The sequence below is a fragment of the Ahaetulla prasina genome, chromosome 7 (genome assembly GCF_028640845.1).
Source record: "Ahaetulla prasina isolate Xishuangbanna chromosome 7, ASM2864084v1, whole genome shotgun sequence".
Taxonomy (NCBI): Eukaryota; Metazoa; Chordata; class Lepidosauria; order Squamata; family Colubridae; genus Ahaetulla; species Ahaetulla prasina.
The window spans coordinates 102,523,523-102,543,018 of NC_080545.1; the positions used below are offsets into that span (position 1 = coordinate 102,523,523).

General features: G+C 49.0%; 1 protein-coding gene across 1 annotated transcript in view; it reads left to right on the forward strand.

Moving 5' to 3' along the window:
* Positions 1 to 19,496, forward strand: part of SHANK3 (SH3 and multiple ankyrin repeat domains 3) — a 309,563-nt gene that overhangs the window by 186,035 nt on the left and 104,032 nt on the right. The window contains 1 exon segment of the mRNA XM_058191734.1: positions 18,175 to 18,288. Within this exon segment, the coding sequence (XP_058047717.1) occupies positions 18,175 to 18,288 (114 nt within the window).

The following is a 19,496-nucleotide window of genomic DNA, read 5'->3' on the forward strand; positions in this document are numbered from 1 at the left end:
TCCCTCACCACCCCGGCAACAACAACAACAACAACCAGTCACTAAGTGAATGGTCATAAATTGAGAACTAGCTCTATTTCTGTTGAAATGGGCTATCCCGAAAACCAGTATTGTGTCCATAGGGTCATGTTCCTTTTTCTCTTTCTGGGGAGGGTCTTGAACCCCCAGACGACTGGCTGCTTCCTCCAAAGTTCCCAGGCTTTGAGCAGGGGGCTGGACTAGAAGACCTCCAAGGTCCCTTCCAGCTTGATTCTGATTCTGATTCTGATCCATCTCTCTGACCCACTCCTAATATGGATCAGACCTAGAAGGGAATAAGAAAACTCACCACAGGACAATTTAACAATTCTGTTTAGTTATTTAAATAAATACAAATTATTTTAATTTTTGTCCTTCCGTTTTCATTCCGTCCCTCCCTCCATTTGTATCCTTTGTTTAATGAATTCTGTTCCACCATTTCTTGTATGTTAACATAATTCTCGCCCTGCGGTGAGTTGGCTGTGGCCAATGGTCATAGGCCCTCTCCTCCACCTGCCTGCGGGAAGTGGAACTGCTGGTCCTTCCTGGGTGGGGGGGATCTTCTCTGGAGGTAGAAAGAAGGGGTCTGCAGCCTCAATTCTCTCCCCCCCCCCCGCCCCCCATTGAGAGAGGCAAGAGGGAGGGGCCACTTTTCAGCATGGGCCAACAGGAGGGAAGGACTGCAGCTGGCTCTGAACTTGTAACCATTTGTTTAGTGACCAAAGTTACCACCGCAGGGGGAAAACTGACTTGGGACCTTGATTCACACTTACGACCCTTGCATTATCCCCTGGTCACGTGCTCAAAATTCAGATGCTTGGCAACCAACTCGTCTTTATGACGGTTGCAATGTCCCGGGTCACGTTTGGCCACCTTCTGACATGCAAAGTCAATGGAGGAAACCAGATTCCTTGAACAACCATGCAGCTACAGTAACTTCACAACTGCATTGGTTCACTTAACAACGGTGGCAAGAAAGGTCGTAAAATGGAGCAAAGCTCACTTAAACGTTTCATTTAGCAACAGAAATGTTGGATACCATGGTGGTCCTAAGAGGAAGGAGGGAAGGAGAAGGTTCTCCGTCCGCCTTGTCCAATTTTGAGGGGGGGGGGTTGGGCGTGAGGTGGGGAGGGGGGCTTCATTCTCTGGGCTCTGCCTTCTTTTGTGACTGTCTCTGTCTTGGTCCTTTGCTTCTCGCCAGCCGGCTGTTCCGCGCTGCCTCTTGCTCATCTCTTCTTGCATGACCATCCATGCTCAGCACTCCATGGCTCACCTCATCAGCTGGGTAACTATGGCCTGCTCCTCCTCTTCCTCGCTTCTCCCGGCTTTCTCCTCATCCCACGCCTGCCTCCTCTTCCTCTCCTCTGCCCCTTCGTGCTCCTGGCTAGTCCTCCTCGCACACGGTGGCCGACCGACCTGGGGCAGGAGGAGGAGAAGAGCGCTCTCCCCACCCAGCAGGAACCCAGCAACCCACTCTGGAGGCCTAGAGGGGAAGGAGGAGGCGCAGATACACTTGGTTGCTGCTTGGGCCAAGGGGGCGGAAGCCTTCTCTAAGGCCAGGACACCCAGGTAACATTTAACAGAATAACAGAGTTGGAAGGGACCTTGGGGGTCATCTAGTCCAGCCCCCCGCCCAAGCAGGAGACCCTACATCGTTTCTGACAGAGGGCACTCCAGTCTCTTCTTGAAAGCTTCCAGGGATGAAGCTCCCACAACTTCCGAAGGCAACTTCTGTTCCATCGGTTGATTCTTCTCACTGTCAGAAAATTCCTCCTTATTTCCAGATTGAATCTCTCCTTGGTCAGTTTCCATCCATTATTTGGAAGCAGTTCAAGAAGTATCCCCCCGCACCAGTGCACTGAAGTACAGGGAGTCCTCAGCTTAATGACCACAGTTGCACCCAAAATTTCTGTCCCTATGCGGGACATTTGCCTGTGACCTCTCTTGCCACAGCTGTTAAGTGAATCACTGTAGGTGTCAAATTAGTCACACGGTTGTTAAGTGAATCTGGCTCCCCCATTGACTTTGCTGTTCAGAAGGTCACAAAAGGGGATCACGTGACCCCGTCATAAATATGAATCTATTGCCAAATTTCCGAATTTTAATCACGTGACCACAGGAATGCTGCCACGGTCGTAAGGGTGAAAAACTGTCGTAAATCACGTGCTGTTGTAACTTTGAACGGTCACTAAATGAACTGTTGTAAGTCAAGGCCTGCCTGTATAAGGAGGAAGAGGGGGAACCGGAGAACCGAAGTTGCAAGGAGTCTGTTCTTCTAGGCCAGGGGTCTCCGACTTCAGCTCCCAGAATTCCCCAGGCTTAAAGTTGCCAAGTGTGGAGACCCCTGCTCTAGCCAATCTCAATCAAAGCATTTCCTCCCTCCCTCTCTGGAGTGCATCTCCTTCTCTTGTCTCCCTGCAGGGCTGACAGGTGAGACCCCTGCAGGTGGGCTTGGAAGCTGCTCGCCCCACCCCCACCTGCTGCCAGCATGTGCAGCTAATTTGGGGTGACCCATGATCCCCAGGAGTTTAGAGCGGGATTATGGATTATATATCAGTGAACCATCTCTGGAGCCAGAACGTTTGCAGCAGAATAAATTCTGCATAAGTAATCAGAGTTTGGGATGGCGGAAATGGCTTTCCCCTAAATTCCCTTTTATGCGTCCTCTAATTATTCACTTAATCTTTCATTACTCATGTCTGAGCAATAGTAATCTGTCCTGATTATCTTTCTTTTCCCCCCAAATACACGGCCAATTTTTGTTCAGTTTGGAGGTAAATGAATGCAGATAAAAGCGGTCTCCCAGATTTCACAAACTCTGCATATTTTCCAATCATCCTTTTTTCTTTCTTCTTTTTTAACAATATTCAGTTGCTCTCTGGAATCCTCTAGTCTAAGAAAAGGCAGAACGTGTGGGACAGAAAATACCAGTTGGCTGTGGCTCCTGGCTCTGACTCCACCAGCACCAGTCAAGGAAACAGAGGCTGTTGTTTGTCACCTTGTAATTAATCCCCCCCAAACCCCCCCTGCCCCTTGCCAGAGGCAGCACCTGCGTTTCATTTGGTCTAAATGACCTCAGGTGGCCTCTGTTTTCATCTCCACTGGCCTCTTTGGATTTTGTCCTTTTCCTCCCACATGTGGGCTGCCTCGGCTCTCGTCTTGGGGTAGCAGCAGCCAAGGGGCATCTGGGCATTCTCAAGGGGGCCTCATTTGTGCCTCCTGCAGAGACCCCCTGCTGGTGGGGGAGGGGGGGATACTAATTGTGCCCTGCAGCCCTAGAGAGGCCTTGGGGAGAAGGGTCCCCAGGGAAAAACCAGCGCTCTGCCTTGAGACTGGGGAGCCAAGGGGCAAGAGGATCCATGGTGGGTGGTCCGTGTGGAGGCATGGAGAAACTCCCATCCTCTGGCCCCGTTCCTGGGTTGCCCCCTGCCAGTCAGAGCACCAGAGATGCCAAGTGGGGAATCCTGGATGGGGTTGGTACCAGAGTAGAGAATGCCCACTCCCCAGGCTTTTTGTGGCCTTAATATCCCAGGCGGTGGAGGGCTGCCGCCACCAGAGAGAAAGAGAGAGAGAGAGAGGGAGGGAGTGAGGGAGAGAGAGAGAGAGAGAGGGAGAGGGAGGGAGGGAGAGAGAGAGAGGGAGAGGGAGGGAGAGAGAGAGAGGGAGAGAGAGGGAGAGGGAGGGAGGGAGAGAGAGAGAAAGAGAGAGAGAGAGTGGGAGAGGGAGACCCCTTTTCAGCCACAATAGTTTGGAGGCTCAGCTGGGCCTCCCAAAGCTTTAGCTTTTCAGTGGCCTGGACGCTGGGCCCCCCAAGTCCTCCCACCCCACCCCAGTCGAGGTGAAGGAATTCAGTTGGGTGCCAAGGCGGTTGGGGGGCTAAAATACCTTTGGAATCGATTGCCCTTCGTTTGCATAAGTGTTGCCACCCCTGAGCAGCCCAGGAGATTCTGCCGGTGGGAGGGAAGCTTTGCTGCTACCTCTGAACAGGCAGGGAGAGAGATGGGTGGCTGGGGTCATCTTAGAATAACAGAGTGAGAAGGAACCCTTGAGGTCTTCTAGTCCAACCCCCTGCTCAGGCAGGAAACCTGTATACCATTTCAGACAAACAGTTGTCCAATCTCTTCTTCAAAACCTGCAGTGTTGGAGCACCCACAACTTCTGGTGGCAAGCTGTTCCACTGATTAATTGTCCTCACTGATAGGAAATTCCTCCTTAGTTCTAGGTTGCTTCTCTCCTCGGTTAGTTTCCATCCGTTGTTTCTTGCCCTGCACTCTGGTGCTTTGGAGGATAGGTTGCCTCCAGAAGTTTTGGGGGCTCCGTCACTGGAGATTGGGAGCCCTTTATCCAGAATGGGAGAGGGTCTGCTGCTTGAGCAGGGGGTGGGCTAGAAGGCCTCCAAGGTTCCTTCCAACTCGGTTATTCCGGTGATTCCTGCTTAAGGATGGCAGCATCGGCTTTGCTCCAGCCTGGTGGCAGGGCAGAGCCAGTGCAAGCAGAGGAGAGGAAGAAGATGGCCCTGCTCCCCCTCCCCCTCCCCCCAGCAACCATGGACTTGGGATTGTGCATTCAAAAGTAGCTTGTTGGCTTTCTGGATCTGATAAAGCCGAAATCTGCTCATTAGGCTGAAGGAGCACAAATCCCTGCCTGCCCTGCCTTGCTTTGATTGACCTCCCCTCCCTCCCCCTTCTGCAGGGAGATATTCCACCCAAGACTTAATGAGGGTTTGAGCAGCTGCGGTTGCTGCAGGGGTCTCTCAGGGTGGACCCCAGAGGCCTCACACCCTGATGGGGGGGGGGTTGGGCTCCTCAGGACCAGTCCGAGGTTTTGCCAGTAATTGAGAGACCCTCTCTCCCACCACTCCCCCAGGAGCTGAAAGTTCACCCGTGCAATAGTAACCTCCCTGTGAGGTAGGCCGAGGGAGTGGGACCCAGGGAGTGTCCATGGCCGAAGAGGCTCCCATGGCATCTTCCTGGCTCTCCTTGAGCCCCGGATGAAGGGGGTCTTTGATGACCAATGGCCCTGATCTGCTTTGCAGGCTGTCGGTCACCCAGTAGCCGTGGGAAGCGCAGGTCGTCAGTGAATAGCAATCCAGCTAGCCCTCTGCTTATGGCCACAGTGTGGGACCATTTATGTCACCTTCTTTAGTGCTGTCGTAATGTCAAATGATCACTAAATGAACTGTCGTAAGTCAAGGACTCCTTGTATGGTATCAGTTAATACCTATCAAGTGCTCAAAGCCCTTGGTGCTTGTTGAGGTCCAGCTTGGAGCCTCTTTTGAGATGCTTGTGATCTCAGGAACTTCTCGCTCGGTTCTCCTGGTGAAGCTTCAAAATCTGCAATGGAGCATCCTAAATGGCTGAAACGCTCCGATATCTTATGTAGAGTAGAACAGAACAGAAGAGAACACCGGAGTTGGAAAGGACCTTGTAGGTCATCTAGTCCAACCCCCCGCCCAAGCAGGAGACCCTATCCCATTTCTGACAGAGGGCAGCCCAGTCTCTTCTTGAAAGCCTCCAGTGATGAAGCTCCCAGAACTTCCGAAGGCAACTTCGGTTCCATCGGTTCATTGTTCTCACTGTCAGGAAATTTCTCCTTAATTCCAGGTTGCTTCTCTCTTTGGTTAGTTTCCAACCATTACTTTCTCCTTTGGGCTCCTTTTGGACTTGGTTGGCACGGCAGTTGTCCTCTGCAGAATAAAATGGTTGTTTTGCATGGAATAGGTAGACTGCATGCACTGGCTGGGAAAGGGAGAGGAGCAATTAAGAAATATGAAATGCAATAGCTGTCGTCATGAAATGCAATAGACACTGTCGTCGGCGCGACAGTGTCGTGTGGCGACGCCCAGGGGAAGGGCCTTCTCTGTGGGGGCTCCCGCCCTCTGGAACGAACTCCCCCCAGGACTCCGTCAACTTCCGGACCTCCGAACCTTCCGTCGTGAGCTTAAAACTCACCTATTCATCTGCGCTGGACTGGGTTAGTTTTTAAACTTATGGGTTTTTAATGGGTTTTTATTCTAAATTTTAACCGTGGCCAATTTAATAAGTTTTTTAATTATATTTTAATCGTATTTATATTGTATTATTTTGTATTTTTTATCAGGCTGTGAACCGCCCTGAGTCCTTCGGGAGAAGGGCGGTATAAAAATTTAAATAATAAATAAATAATAAATAATAAATAGTCCTTAGTAGCGCTTCACAGTGCTTTACAGCCCTCTCTGAGCACTTTACAGAGTCAGCCTCTTGCCTCCAACAATCTGGGCCCTCATTTTACCCACTTTGGAAGTATGGAACGCTGAGCCAACCTTGAGCCGGTGAGAATCAAACTGCTGGCAGTGAGCAGAGTCAGCCTGCAATATTGCACTCTAACCACTGTGCCACCACGACTCCAAATAAATGGATAAATAGATAAATACCCCAAATAAATACTGTTTAACTTTCCTCGCCTCTTTCCAAGAAAAGCAGGCAGGGTGACTTGCTCCCTGCCTCCCATCTGCTACGCTGCTGTGAGAGTCGGAGGCCCACGTGGCTGTTCTTCCCTGCCAGATGTGGGTCTCGTGCCTATCATTGCACAACCCCGAACAGCCCATGATATGGGGCTCCGCACAGGAGGCGTTCTCCAGCCAATGAGTTGGCTAGGGAGGGGTAGGTGAAGACTCCTTTCGGGTCCAGGGCTACCCTTGAGAATGAGAGGAGGCAGCCCTTGATGAGTGGCCCTGGCCCTGGCCCTAGATGACCTCAACTAGAGTCAACATTGATGACTCTACCTAGCTGGGTAATGAAAGATCTGCAAGAAATCAGCCGAGCGCAGAGAGTAGCAAGGAGCCCTCATTCATTTCAACCCTGAGCTACAAATATTCTCCTTTATTGATGTTCCCTTTTACTCTCCAGCCTGGTCTCCGGTGCTGAGCTTTCCTAGCTGTTTCCCATCCAACTGTCAATTAAGTTTGATCCTGCTTAGCTGCCAGCCTCTATCAAAATTGGCTGATGCTGCTTTCGACGGTGACACTGACTGGATGGATGCAACCAGGCAGTTTTATTGACTGAGATGCAGAAATGATTTTTTTTTCTTCTGGCATTGTTATTTGTGTTTACTTTCCCATCCGGGTAGTTGGTCTGGGTGCTGCCCGTGTCATGACTGTGGGCAGGGGTACAGATGCAAAGCTGGAAGAGGACGACAAGAGTAACGTGGATGGGTGGTTCCCCTCACCCCACTTTTCTTATTTTCAGCTCACAAATTCCAGGGGGAAAAAACAAGTGTGGGGTGCTTTTTTACATCTGAACATCCTCCTTAAGGTAGCATGGAGCCATTTAGACCGGATCTCCAAACCTGGCAACTTTAAGACTTGTGGACTTCAACTCCCAGAATTCCCCAGGCAGCATTTGTGGAATTGAAGTCCACAAATCTTAAAGTTGGCAAGTTTGGAGATCTGGAGAATCCCTAAGACTGCCTGCCTGCCTGCCTCTCTCTCTGTCTCTCTCTCTCTTTCTCCCTCTCTCTCCCTCTTCATCCATCTATCATCTATCACCTATCTATATCATCTATCTATCCTATCTACATCCACTCCATCCATCCATCTAACTGGAGGTGGCTGCTGGATGGATGGCAGTCTCCAGCTTCCCCCCACACACACACACACACACACTCTGCTCTCCACCCATCCATCCTTTTTAATTACCAGATTGATGTGTTTATTCTTGTTGTGTTCTTTGGTCATTCGTTGCTTTATTGCTCTATTATTTTACTTCTGTTTCCATGCCTCTTTGGTTCCCCCCCCCCTTTTTTTTTTATTAAAGTAGGGTGGCTCCCTCATCAAGATAGGCAGCAAAGAAATTTAACAAATAAGTAAACAAAGCCGAGTCCCCGCTTTTCTCCCAACATAAATCTTGTTGGGTGGATAATTCAGGAAGCTGCTGTTGCCGTCCGGGCTGAGCTCTGCCTGAGTCCCAAGGGCTGCTTAAGTCCACTGAGGGAGCCCCTGCCTGGTCTGGTGCTTGGGCCCTGTGCACTAGATCCATTTTGGCCCAGGCCACAAGAGATCTGGCATTGCGAAGAGAAGATCTGTCAGCCAAGGGTTTTCTGGAGGGGGAAGTGATCCACTGTCCTGCATCCAAACCAAGTAAACCGTGCATTGGCCAGCATGGAGGAGGAGAAGGGTGTGGGGGGGCTCCATCATTGGAGGTTTTTAAGAAGAGACCGGACAGCTTCTTGTCCAGAATGGAATAAGGTCTCCTGCTTGAGCAGGGGGTTGGACTAGAAGACCTCCGAGGTCCCTTCCAACTGTTATTCAGAGGATCATCCAGATGGCAGCCTGTATGGTTTTCTTTGGGGGGTTTTTTTATTCTGGACTGTCAGTCTACCAGGAAATTGACCTTTGTGCAAAGCTACACTGAAAAAAGTGACATAACCATCTTTTCACACTTATCAAAGTGATCAAAATTTGGACGCTTGGCAGTTGGCTCCTATTTATGACGGTCGCCATGTCCCCTGGAGTCACCTGATCGCCTTTTCCGACCTTCTGAGAAGCAAAGCCAACCTGGGAAGCCAGATTCACTTAACAACCGTGGCAGGAAAGGTTGTAGAGTGGGGCAAAACTGTCTCCCTTAGCAGCAGAAATTGTGGCCTCCATTGGGGCCCTAAGCCGAGGACTCCCTTCTCCTTGAAGGTTGGAGCCCGGGAGAAGGAAAGAGAGAGAGGAAGACCACCGTTTCCCTCAGGAGGAAGGAGGCCCTGGGTGCAGGGGGGGGCCCTCTGCCAAGCCCCCTCCAGCTGCATGGAGGAGGAGGAGGAGGAGGAGGAAGCAGCCGCCCTCCACCCACCCACCCAGAGGGGAAGTGAAGCCGCTCGGGGGCTGGTTGCTTCGCTTGCTTTAATTCAGCCCGGTCTCCAAGGAGATGGCAGATGGTCAGGAAGTGAGGAAGCTCCGGTGCCTGGGCACTCGGCCGGGGCTGGATCGGGAAGTTCCCATCAGGAAAGGTGGAGAGAGACGGTGGAGCCTCAGCCAGGCTGGCGCCTTCAGGGGGCTCATCATCACGTTCCTGTAGCAAGGGGGTGGATGCAGGCGGTCCCCCAGTTACGACCATTCATTTAAGGACCGTTCAGAGTTAGAGCGGCACCGGAAAAAGCAACTTATGGCCGTTGCAGCATCCACGTGAACAACGCTTGGCAACTGTCTTGTATTTATGACGGTTGCAGTATCCTGGGGCTGTGTGATTCCTTTTGGCGACCTTCTGACGGGAATCCCATGACCCCGCAGCCGTCATAAATATGAGCCAGTTGCCCAAAGTCCAGATTTTTTTCAACGGACCGTGGGGGTGCTGCCAGGGACGTAAGTGTGAATAACGGTCGTCGGTCGCTATTTTCAGTGCCCTTTTAATTTCGAACGGCTACTAAATGAATGGTTGTAACTCAAGGACTTACCTGGTATCCTCTGCAACGAATTCCTTCCGTGACTGTCTAATCTCTCAATTCTTCCTGAATCTCCTGCATCAGTCGGCCCATCTCCTTTTCTGGCGGTTTTTCTTTTTTCCCAACCTATTTAAAGGCATTTGAATTATTCTTCTTTTCCTTTTGCCTCTCCACAGATGGTTCCCTTTCCCACTTTTTCCCCACCCTGCGTTTCTCCCTTCGGTGCTCAGAAGGAAACCTTCAGCCTCCTAAACTTGCTTAGCGTCTCGCCTGTGACGCCCCGATGGAGCCCCGATGGACTCTTCGTGGCTTGGGCTGCTCCTCTTTTCTGACCTTCTGAATAACCACCAGGTCACTGTGAAGTCATACGGCTCTTTTGATCTCCTGTTGGTCTCTTTTTTTTCACCAGCTCCCTATTTTTTTAGTTCTCTGTCATCCAGTGTGTCTATTTTGGACATCTGTGACATTTCCCATTTACATGCACAGGGGGCCAATTTACAACTGGTCGCTTAGCGAGCTTACTTATACTTAAACAGGTACTTATGACCCAGGTTCAAAGATCTGACGGCTGCCTCTCCTGTGGTCATGTGGTCAAATTTGGGCCACAGTCCAAACCACGTGACCATGGTTTACATCTTTTTGCCGGAAAGTAGCAGATAATGAATTGTTTAACGACTTCAGATTCACTTAATGACCATCACAAAATCAGATCAGACACCTGATGACTTGCTTAACAGCCGGTGTGTCTTAGTTCCATAATTCTGGGCTCAATTACAGTCATAGGTTTGGGACTATCTACATACTAAAATACAAGCAATAAAGTGATACTTTGCTAAAGACTCCAAATCGGGATCACCCCATTAGGACCAAATTTAGAATTGACCCCCACACACACACACACACACCTGATCGGTTCCAAGATACCCTCATTTAGAGCAGGGGGTCTATTTATTTTTCCGTTTCTTTATTCATTCAATTTTTACAGCCACCCCTCTCAGTCAATGCCTGAAAATGATTTTTTTCAGGTCAAGGAACTTAGCTAGGTAAATAATAATAGTTTCCCAGCACCCTTGATGAGAGGCAGCGCGCCAGTGATAAAAATGGGCCACGTTCAAGGGAAGTCGTTTATTTATATTTATTTAGCTGTTGGTATCTGATGGAACTTTCCCCCACGATTCGAGGGAACACAGTTTGAAAAATCTGGATTTACAATAGCTAGGAAATTGGTTTGGTTATCACGCCATGCGCGCATCTCCCCAATCTTTGTGATTGAAGTGCCCCTTTCCCTGCCCTAAAATCTCCTTTATTTCACCACCATCAGCATCGCTTCAAAACGAGGTGGGTGGCAAATCGCTTTAATAAATAAATAAATGGATCTCAGTATTTTGATCAAGGGGGCAACAGAAGATCCCCAGATACGAGGAGAACAGAATGAAAGAGTCGGAAGGGGCATAGAATAGAATGAGCTGGAAGGGACCTTGGAGGTCTTCTAGTCCAGCCCCCTGCTCAAGCAGGAGACGCTATATACCCTTTCAGACAGGTGGCTGTCCAATCCGTTCTTGAAAGCCTCCAGCGATGGAGCCCCCACAACTTCTGGAGGCAGCTTCTGTTCCCCTGGTTAATTGTCCTCAGTGTCAGGAAATTTCTCCTTCATTCCAGGTTGCTTCTCTCCTTGATGAGTTTCCATCCGTTGCTTCTGAGTCGGCTGGGCCTCCAAGGTCCCTTCCAACTTTGTCATTCTCTTGTGTCCTTTTCTGACTCTCTCCACCCGGTCAGGTTCCTGTTACTGCCATCATGTCCCTCTTCTCACATGCTTCACGTGAAGTCTTCCTAGTTCCCCATCTTCCAGCCCTGCAAGTTGTTGGCACCGGCCTTGCCGATGCCCCTTTTGCCTCCTGACCGTTACGTTTCCCATTCTTCCTCCTGCAGGCAGCCTTGGCCCCCTGCCCAGCGCCTGGAAAGGACCAGAAATCACGCGGGCAAAAATTGGGTAATAAAAAGACTAATTTCAGCACAGTTTCAGGCCCTTTTTATGAAGGCTGCAGATCCCAAAGTCTGCCTCTTATTTATGGAGGGGGAGGAGCGGGGATGACACACACACACACACACACACACACACACACACACACATACACAGAAGGGAAGGCTTGCACCAGTGGATGGATGGGGGGGGGGGTTGGAAGCGCAGGGTAGGGGGGCTGGGCAGGCTGAGTGAATGGCCTTGATTAAGCCTGATTTGGGCTTCTTCTCAGCTGCCTCTGCGGCTTCCTCCTTTCCTGCATAATTGGCTTGCTTTGATCGAACCTGAAAAGAAAAAAGAGATCCGCCCACTGAAAAGCAGCCCCTTTGCACTGAGGGTCTGGGGGAGAGGGGCAGAGGCCCTGGCCCCCCAACCACTGCTGGGGTCTTGCAGGAATCCACAAACCCAGGGATGGCCCAGACCTTCCATTTAGAACGAGAAGCAATTGATGGAAATAAATAAAGGAGAGAAGTGACCTAGAACTAAGGAGAAATTTCCCAAGAGTGGAAACAATTAACTAGTGGAACCACTTGCCTCCAGAAGTTGCTCCATCATTGGAGGTTTTTTAGAAGAGACTAGACGGTCACTTGTCTGGAATGGGCTAGGCGAGTCTCCTGCTCAAGCAGTGGGTTGGATTAGAAGACCTCCAAGGTCCCCTCCAATTCTGATATTCTGTTTAAGGAGACAGAGGAGATCTTCCCTCTTTCATTTCTCCCTTGGAAGGTCTGCTGGATGGGACACTTGATGTCCAGCTGTCTGGAAAAGATGTGGATGGCAGGGCCAGCCTCTGTTTCCCCCCCGCCCCCCCCCCCGCCCCCCCCCCCCGAGTCCAACCTTGCTCCTTGGGTTAGAGTTGCTGGTCATGGCAGGAGGGGAAGAGGCCGTGTTGGCCCTGGGACGCTTGGCTCCCTCCCTTCGGGTGGCAGCTGCTGCTTTAGAGAGCATCCCTCTGCATGCGAAGGACCGGCCCTGCCTTTGCTGCAGCCATTAGCCCCCCCCCCCCGCCCCCCCAGTAATGGATAGCCAAATGCAGCTTGGACGGTGGCTGCACTGAGTCGCTGTCTTCATGTACACACACACACACATGGACTCTTCCTCCAGATGGTCAAGGCAATAATTGCAGATGTTTATCTGAGCTCCCACACACACACACAAATGGCCTTTTGGCTTGCAAGGTCTCGCCAGGAGCCTGGCTTGAGTGGAGGAAATGGCAGAATGGGCTTCATCAGGAATATATCAGATTGAGAAGGAAGGAGGAAGGGTGACACCAGGGAACGTCTTTTAGTCTGGCTGTTCTCTGCACTGACACACAATCACACGGGGTGGGGGAGGGGGAGTCCCACCAGCACAGCCTGTTTCTGCCCCACTGCAGAGAGAAGAGGAATCTGGGCATCATGGGGAAGATCCTTGAGGTCAACTCCTTGATCAGCTCAGAGATCAACTTTAAAGCATCCAGGATGAGGATGGACCAGAATAGGTCCAGTGCAGGAGAGCGAACCCTCTACTCTTGAAAGACTCTTGGGAAGTTTTTCTTGCATTCTGGCATTCATTCACTCATTCATGTCTTCATTCATACGACTTTTATCCCACCCTTTTATGCTTTTCATATGTAACTCACTGTGGTGAACGTACAGATTAACAGATGAGTTGGAAGGGACCTTGTAGGTCATCTAGTCCAACCCACGGCCCAAGCAGGAGACCCTGCACCATTTCTGACAGATGGAAGTCCAGTCTCTTCTTGAAAGCTTCCAGGGATGAAGTTCCCAGAACTTCAGAAGGCAACTTCTGTTCCATGGGTTGATTGCTGTCACTTAGGAAATTTGTCCTTATTTGCAGGTTGAATCTCTCTTTATTCAGTTTCCATCCACTGTTCTTTGGCCTTCGGGTGCTTTGGGAAATAGCTTGACCCCCTTCCTCCTCTGTGTGGCAGCCCCAAATATTGGAAGATTCCCTAGACTAGCCAGGCCCAGTTCCTGCAACAGTTCTTCGAATGTTTTAGCCTCCAGTCCCCTCATCATCTTGGTTGCTCTTCTCTGCACTCTTTTTAGAATTTCAACATCTTTTTTATAATATGGTGACCAAAACTGGATGCAATATATACCTAATACTCCTTCCTCCCGCTGTTTTCCCTGCAACAACAGCCCTGTGAGGTGGGTTAGGCTGAGGGAGAGGCATTGAGCCAGAGCCACCCAATTGGCTATTTATTTATTTGTTTGTTTGTTTGTTTGTTTATAAATCATATTTATATCCCGCCCTTCTCCCGAAGGACTCAGGGCGGTTAACAGCCAATTTAAAAACACGTTATTATACAAGTTAAAAACAGTATAAAATTAATATAACTTATGGCCAAAATTTTCCTAAAAACTAAACAATAACAATCTAAAACCCCATTAAAACAACATTTTTAGGCTAGCCCTGCTCGATGGAATAAGAGTCTTCAGCTCGCGGCGGAAGGTCCGGAGGTCGGGGAGTTGGTGAAGCCCCGGAGGCAACTCATTCCAGAGGGCAGGAGCCCCCACAGAGAAGGCCCTCCCCCTGGAAACCACCAGTCGACATTGTCTAACCGATGGTACCCGAGGAGGCCCTCCCTGTGAGAGCGCACAGGTCGATGGGAGGCTGTTGGTGGCAGTAGGCGGTCCCGTAAATAGCCTGTGCTTAAAGCTGGATTACAACTCCCAGGCCGCTGATGATTGCCCCAAATCCTAGGATACCTGGACCCTTTTGGCAGCTGCGTCACACCGCTGACTCCTATTGAAGTGATTGTCCACTAGGACTCCAAGATCCTTCTCCCAATTACTGTTGATAATTGTTCCCTCATCTTGAGGTACTAGAACAAATTTTTTTTTTTTTTTTTTTTTTCCAATCACACTTTTTTTTTTTATTGAAAGAGTTTTAAAAAAAACAAAAACATTTTCCCCCTTTTTTCCCCCTCCCTCCCAAAAAAAAAAACAAAACAAAACACCCCCCTCCCTCCCCCACCCCCGGCTTCCCGGGTCAATCACAAGGTAAAGTCCAATCCAAATAACCACATCCAAAGCTTTTCGTCTCCCAACCCCCTCCCATTACATAAAATAACTTTCTAATTATTCAAAGGCAATCTGATATTTCTTAATCTGATATCTGTTTTGTAGATAATCAATCCATTTTTCCATTCAATTAAATATCTTTCCTGCGTATTGTCTTTTAAAAACGCTGAGATTTTAGCCATCTCAGCCAAGTTAATAACTTTCAATATCCATTCTTCTATTGTAGGTATCTCTTCTTTCTTCCAGTATTGTCCAATCAACAGTCTTGCTGCTGTTATTAAGTTCAAAATCAGTTTAGTCTCAATCCCTGTACAATCCATTATAATTCCCAAAAGGAAAAATTGTGGCAGGAACTTTATCTTCTTCTTCAGTACATTTTGAATAATCCACCAAATTCTTATCCAAAAGACCTTAATTTTCTTGCGTACTAGAACAAATTTTGTGTGTCTCTCCTTAACGTGATCAAGAGCTGCTAATGATTATATGGTCAGTACCATTTTTTAATCTACTTTCAGACAGTTGACGTGCCATCTAGCCTACCTTTAACCTGCTTCCTAATGGACAAATCAAATGTTTTGCCAAAGTCAAGTTATATTATGACTTTCTGAATACCAACAATCTATTAAGGAACTGATCCAATCCAATAGTGAGGGTCTTCTGTGACTAAATCTTTTGGGACAAATCATTGGTGATTTCTGGTCATTGCTGCATTGTTTTCAAGGGGCTTGCAAAGCCATCATCTTATGATCTGCTCCAGAAAATCCCCCAGGGATCTTATCTTACACGCTGGCTGGATTTCAGCTGCCTGGTCTTTCTTGCTTCAGGGACATCAACGCCTCCCAAGGAACGAAGCATTCCAGTCCTATTTCTATTTCCGTATTCTTTGCCATTTTCAAGTGGAAGGCATCTTTTTGGTTGAAGAAGACCGAACCAGAATAATTGAATGACTCTTTTGATATGGGACAGCATTTTGCTCTTTTCACGCAGCAGCTGCTATCCTGGTCCTTTCATTTCCTTTTCATTTTCAGCGTATTGATAGAAGCTCTTTTGGTTGTTACTATAGCCTCCTTCTAACCTCTGGGTAAAAATTCGCAAGTTAGGAGCTGTTGACGGTTAGCCCCAAAGGCTGGGCATTGGGACTCCCAAGAAAGAGCATCTTTACAGAAACAGAATAACAGAGCTGGAAGAGACCTTAGAGGTCTTCTAGTCCAACCCCCTGCACAAACAGGAGAACCTATCAGCCCATTTCAGACAGGCTCTTCTTAAAAACCTCCAGTGATGGAGCAGCCACAACTTCTGGAGGGAAACTATTCCACTGGTTAATTGTTCTCACAGGAACAGGTTGCTTCTCTCCTTGATCAGTTTCCACCCATTGCTTCTTGTCCTGCCTTCAGGGGCTTTGGAGAATAGAATAGAATAGAATAGAATAGAATAGAATAGAATAGAATAGAATTTTATTGGCCAAGTGTGATTGAACACACAAGGAATTTGTCTTGGTGCATATGCTCTCAGTGTACATAAAAGAAAAGATACGTTCATCAAGGTACAACATTTACAACACAATTGATGGTCAATATATCAATATAAATCATAAGGATTGCCAGCAACAAGTTATAGTCATACAGTCATAAATGGAAAGAGATTGGTGATGGGAACTATGAGAAGATTAATAGTAGTGCAGATTCAGTAAATAGTCTGACAGTGTTGAGGGAATTATTTGTTTAGCAGAGTGATGGCCTTCGGAAAAACTGTTCTTGTGTCTAGTTGTTCTGGTGTGCAGTGCTCTATAGCGTCGTTTTGAGGGTAGGAGTTGAAACAGTTTATGTCCAGGATGCGAGGGGTCTGTAAATATTTTCACGGCCCTCTTCTTGATTCGTGCAGTATACAGGTCCTCAATGGAAGGCAGGTTGGTAGCAATTATTTTTTCTGCAGTTCTAATTATCCTCTGAAGTCTGTGTTTTTCTTGTTGGGTTGCAGAACCGAACCAGACAGTTATAGAGGTGCAAATGACAGACTCAATAATTCCTCTGTAGAACTGAATCAGCAGCTCCTTGGGCAGTTTGAGCTTACTGAGTTGGCGCAGAAAGAACATTCTTTGTTGTCCTTTTTTAATGATGTTTTTGATGTTAGCTGTCCATTTTAGATCTTGCGATATGATAGAACCTAGAAATTTGAAGGTTTCTACTGTTGATACTGTGTTGTCAAGTATTGTGAGAGGTGGAAGTATGGAAGGGTTTCTCCTAAAGTCTACCACCATTTCTACGGTTTTGAGTGTGTTCAGTTCCAGATTGTTTTGGTTGCACCACAAGGCTAGTCGTTCGACCTCTCGTCTATATGCGGATTCGTCATTGTCTCGAATGAGACCAATAGCTTGTCTCCCTCTTCTTTGTGGCAGCCCCTCAGATATTGGATGACTGCTATCATGCCGTCCCAGTCCTTCTTTTCATTAAACTAGACACAGACAGTTCCTGCAACCGTTCTTCATATGTTTTAGCCTCCAGCTCCTTAATCATCTTTGTTGCTCTTTCTGGAGTCGCAACATCCTTTTTGTATCGTGGCAACCAACGCTGGATGCAGTATTCCAAGTGTGGTGTAACTAAGGCATTATAAAACACCACTAAAACTTCACGTGATCTTGATTCTGTCCCTCTGTTAATGCAGCCCAGGCTGGCATTTACTCTGGAGTTTTTGCTGCTGCTGCTGCTGCTTTAGTCATTTCCATGCCAGCTGGGGGATTCTGGGAGTCCCTCAAAAGGGCAGCCCTGGTTTTTGAAACTCTCTCACCCCAGAGGTGTTTGGAAATGGACGGAATATCTATTGGCATTCCAATGCAGAGAGACCTCCGGGCCTTAGGTTCAAGGGGTGAATGCCCTTGATGTCTTCATAATCTTCCATTTCTATTATTTATTTATGTTTTGAACACTCCCTGGGGAGGCTTTGTGGTAGAGTCTTCCAGGGTTGAAGCTGCCAAGATTCAGGACTGTCCAACCTAGGTGATTTTCAGACTTGTGGACTTCAACTCCCAGAATTCCCCAAGCAGCCATGCAAACCCCAGAATTCTCTGCCCACTGTCCACACCTGGCCCTGGCCAGAACCTGGATGGTGCCTTGATTCTCAAGTGTTGGGAGGGGGGAGAACACGTGGGACCAGCTTCTGGGGCTTGAAAGCAGGAGAGAGAGAGCCTGGAGCTACTGTACGATGGGGCAGCTTGCTCCATTCAGAGGCCAGGGCTCAAACACGGACTCCCACCTCCTGGGCCCACCTGCAAGCAGGAAACCGATTCTCCCTGTCTTTGAGCAGCTGTTGGAATTTTGGGGTGCAGATGAATCAAAAAGTGCCTTTTTGGGTCAAAAGAGAATTGGTTAGAGGAAGCACCTTGTAACTTGGCACATGTTAAGGGTCTAGGCAATATAAACATACTTGCAAGTGGGGCTAGCTTACAAAAATATGAACAAAAATGGATGCCGATTTTCATACAAATGAAAATGCATACAATTTTGAATAGTTCTTCCCTTAGCAGACCACGAGTGGGAAAAAGGGAAGGTTACAGGAAGCTAGAGGGCCATGGGGGTCTCCGGTGGGCACCTGGAAGGGTGGGGTTATGTCAAAGAGGGAGGGGCAGCCCTTTTTGGCCCTCTGTGTTCATGCTTAGCCTCAATAGATCTGACTCTTCCTCCCTCCCTCCCCCCCCATTTCCCCCCACAGTGCTCAGCATCGGAGAAGGGGGCTTCTGGGAAGGAAGCGTGAAAGGACGGACCGGCTGGTTCCCGGCAGAATGTGTCGAGGAGGTGCAGATGCGGCAGTTCGATGCCCGACCAGGTAAGAACCTTTGGGGGGGAGGGGAGATCGAAGAGAGCGGGCCAGGACTGGGGTGCCCATTGCAGACCGTTGGCTTCCCCTCATCCCACAGGCCACCAGGAGGGCCGGGATGAGGGCTCGGCTGCTTGATGGCCCTTGCCGTGCCTAGAAGGGCCTCTGAGAGAGCCACTTTCATAAGACGGTCTGCAGGCTACTGGACCTCATGATGGTACCAGCTTCTTTATGGGTCTTTGGTAACTGATCTAATGTCCTTAGCCGAGGAAATGTTATTGCTCCTCATTTTGATGGACAGCCCCTCTCCCCATCTTTCCTCTTAAATCTCCTCCCCCGTAGCTTTCCCCAATTCCCTAGCAACACCCCTGCAGGGTAGTTGGTGCCTCTGGGATGTTTCCAATCCATTGAAAGAACAACAAAGCAAGGTGCCTTTTGAGGTCTAGGGGATCTACTGAATCAAGGAACATCTTCTCCCTGGAAAAAGCTAAGAGATACCAGTGCCCAAACTGGTCAACCTTGGAGGGTTGCAAGCTAGAAAGGTGAAGCAGATGTTGTACAGGCTCCTAGCGCTGTGGGTCCTGTGTGTGTTGCATCTGTTACATGGGTGAGAGGAAAAGAGAAGCAGATCCTTCGTGCACTTCCAGGTGGGGCTTAGGACAAGCTGGCTTTCAGGTGTGACTTTCTCTCAGAAGATGGAAGCCTCTTCCAAAGGCGGCTGCTATCTAGAGACCGTAGATTGCCCCATACTTGAGGGGAGGGTGCTGTGTTGGCCACAGGATGTCTGCAGGTTCTAGTATTGGGGGGGCTAGAAGAACCAAGGCAAAGCATGAATCTCAGCGGTGAAGTTGGACGTGAGACGGTGTTTTCATGGACCGCAAAGCTGTTTTGTATGCAGGGAGTCCCTTGCAAGGATCGTCTTGAGCACCGCTGTAAATCTTGGGGAGTCGGAGGGTTTTGTTCCGGAGATGCCGAACTGAGATGGAGAAAACATTCTTCCTCTGAGCTTTATTGGCCGTTGAGGTGGCCGTGGCACTGCCCTCCGTGGACCTTTGGACCCGGGCTGGCTGCAGGAGACGCCTGACTCGGGACTCTTGGTGGTGGAAGGTCTTGGCTTAGCATATTCAGGAGCCAGAGGGAACTTTATTAGGCTGCCCTGGAGGAGCAGGAGATGACCGTGGAGGAGGCCACGCCACAATCACCAGGAAGGCGTCCAC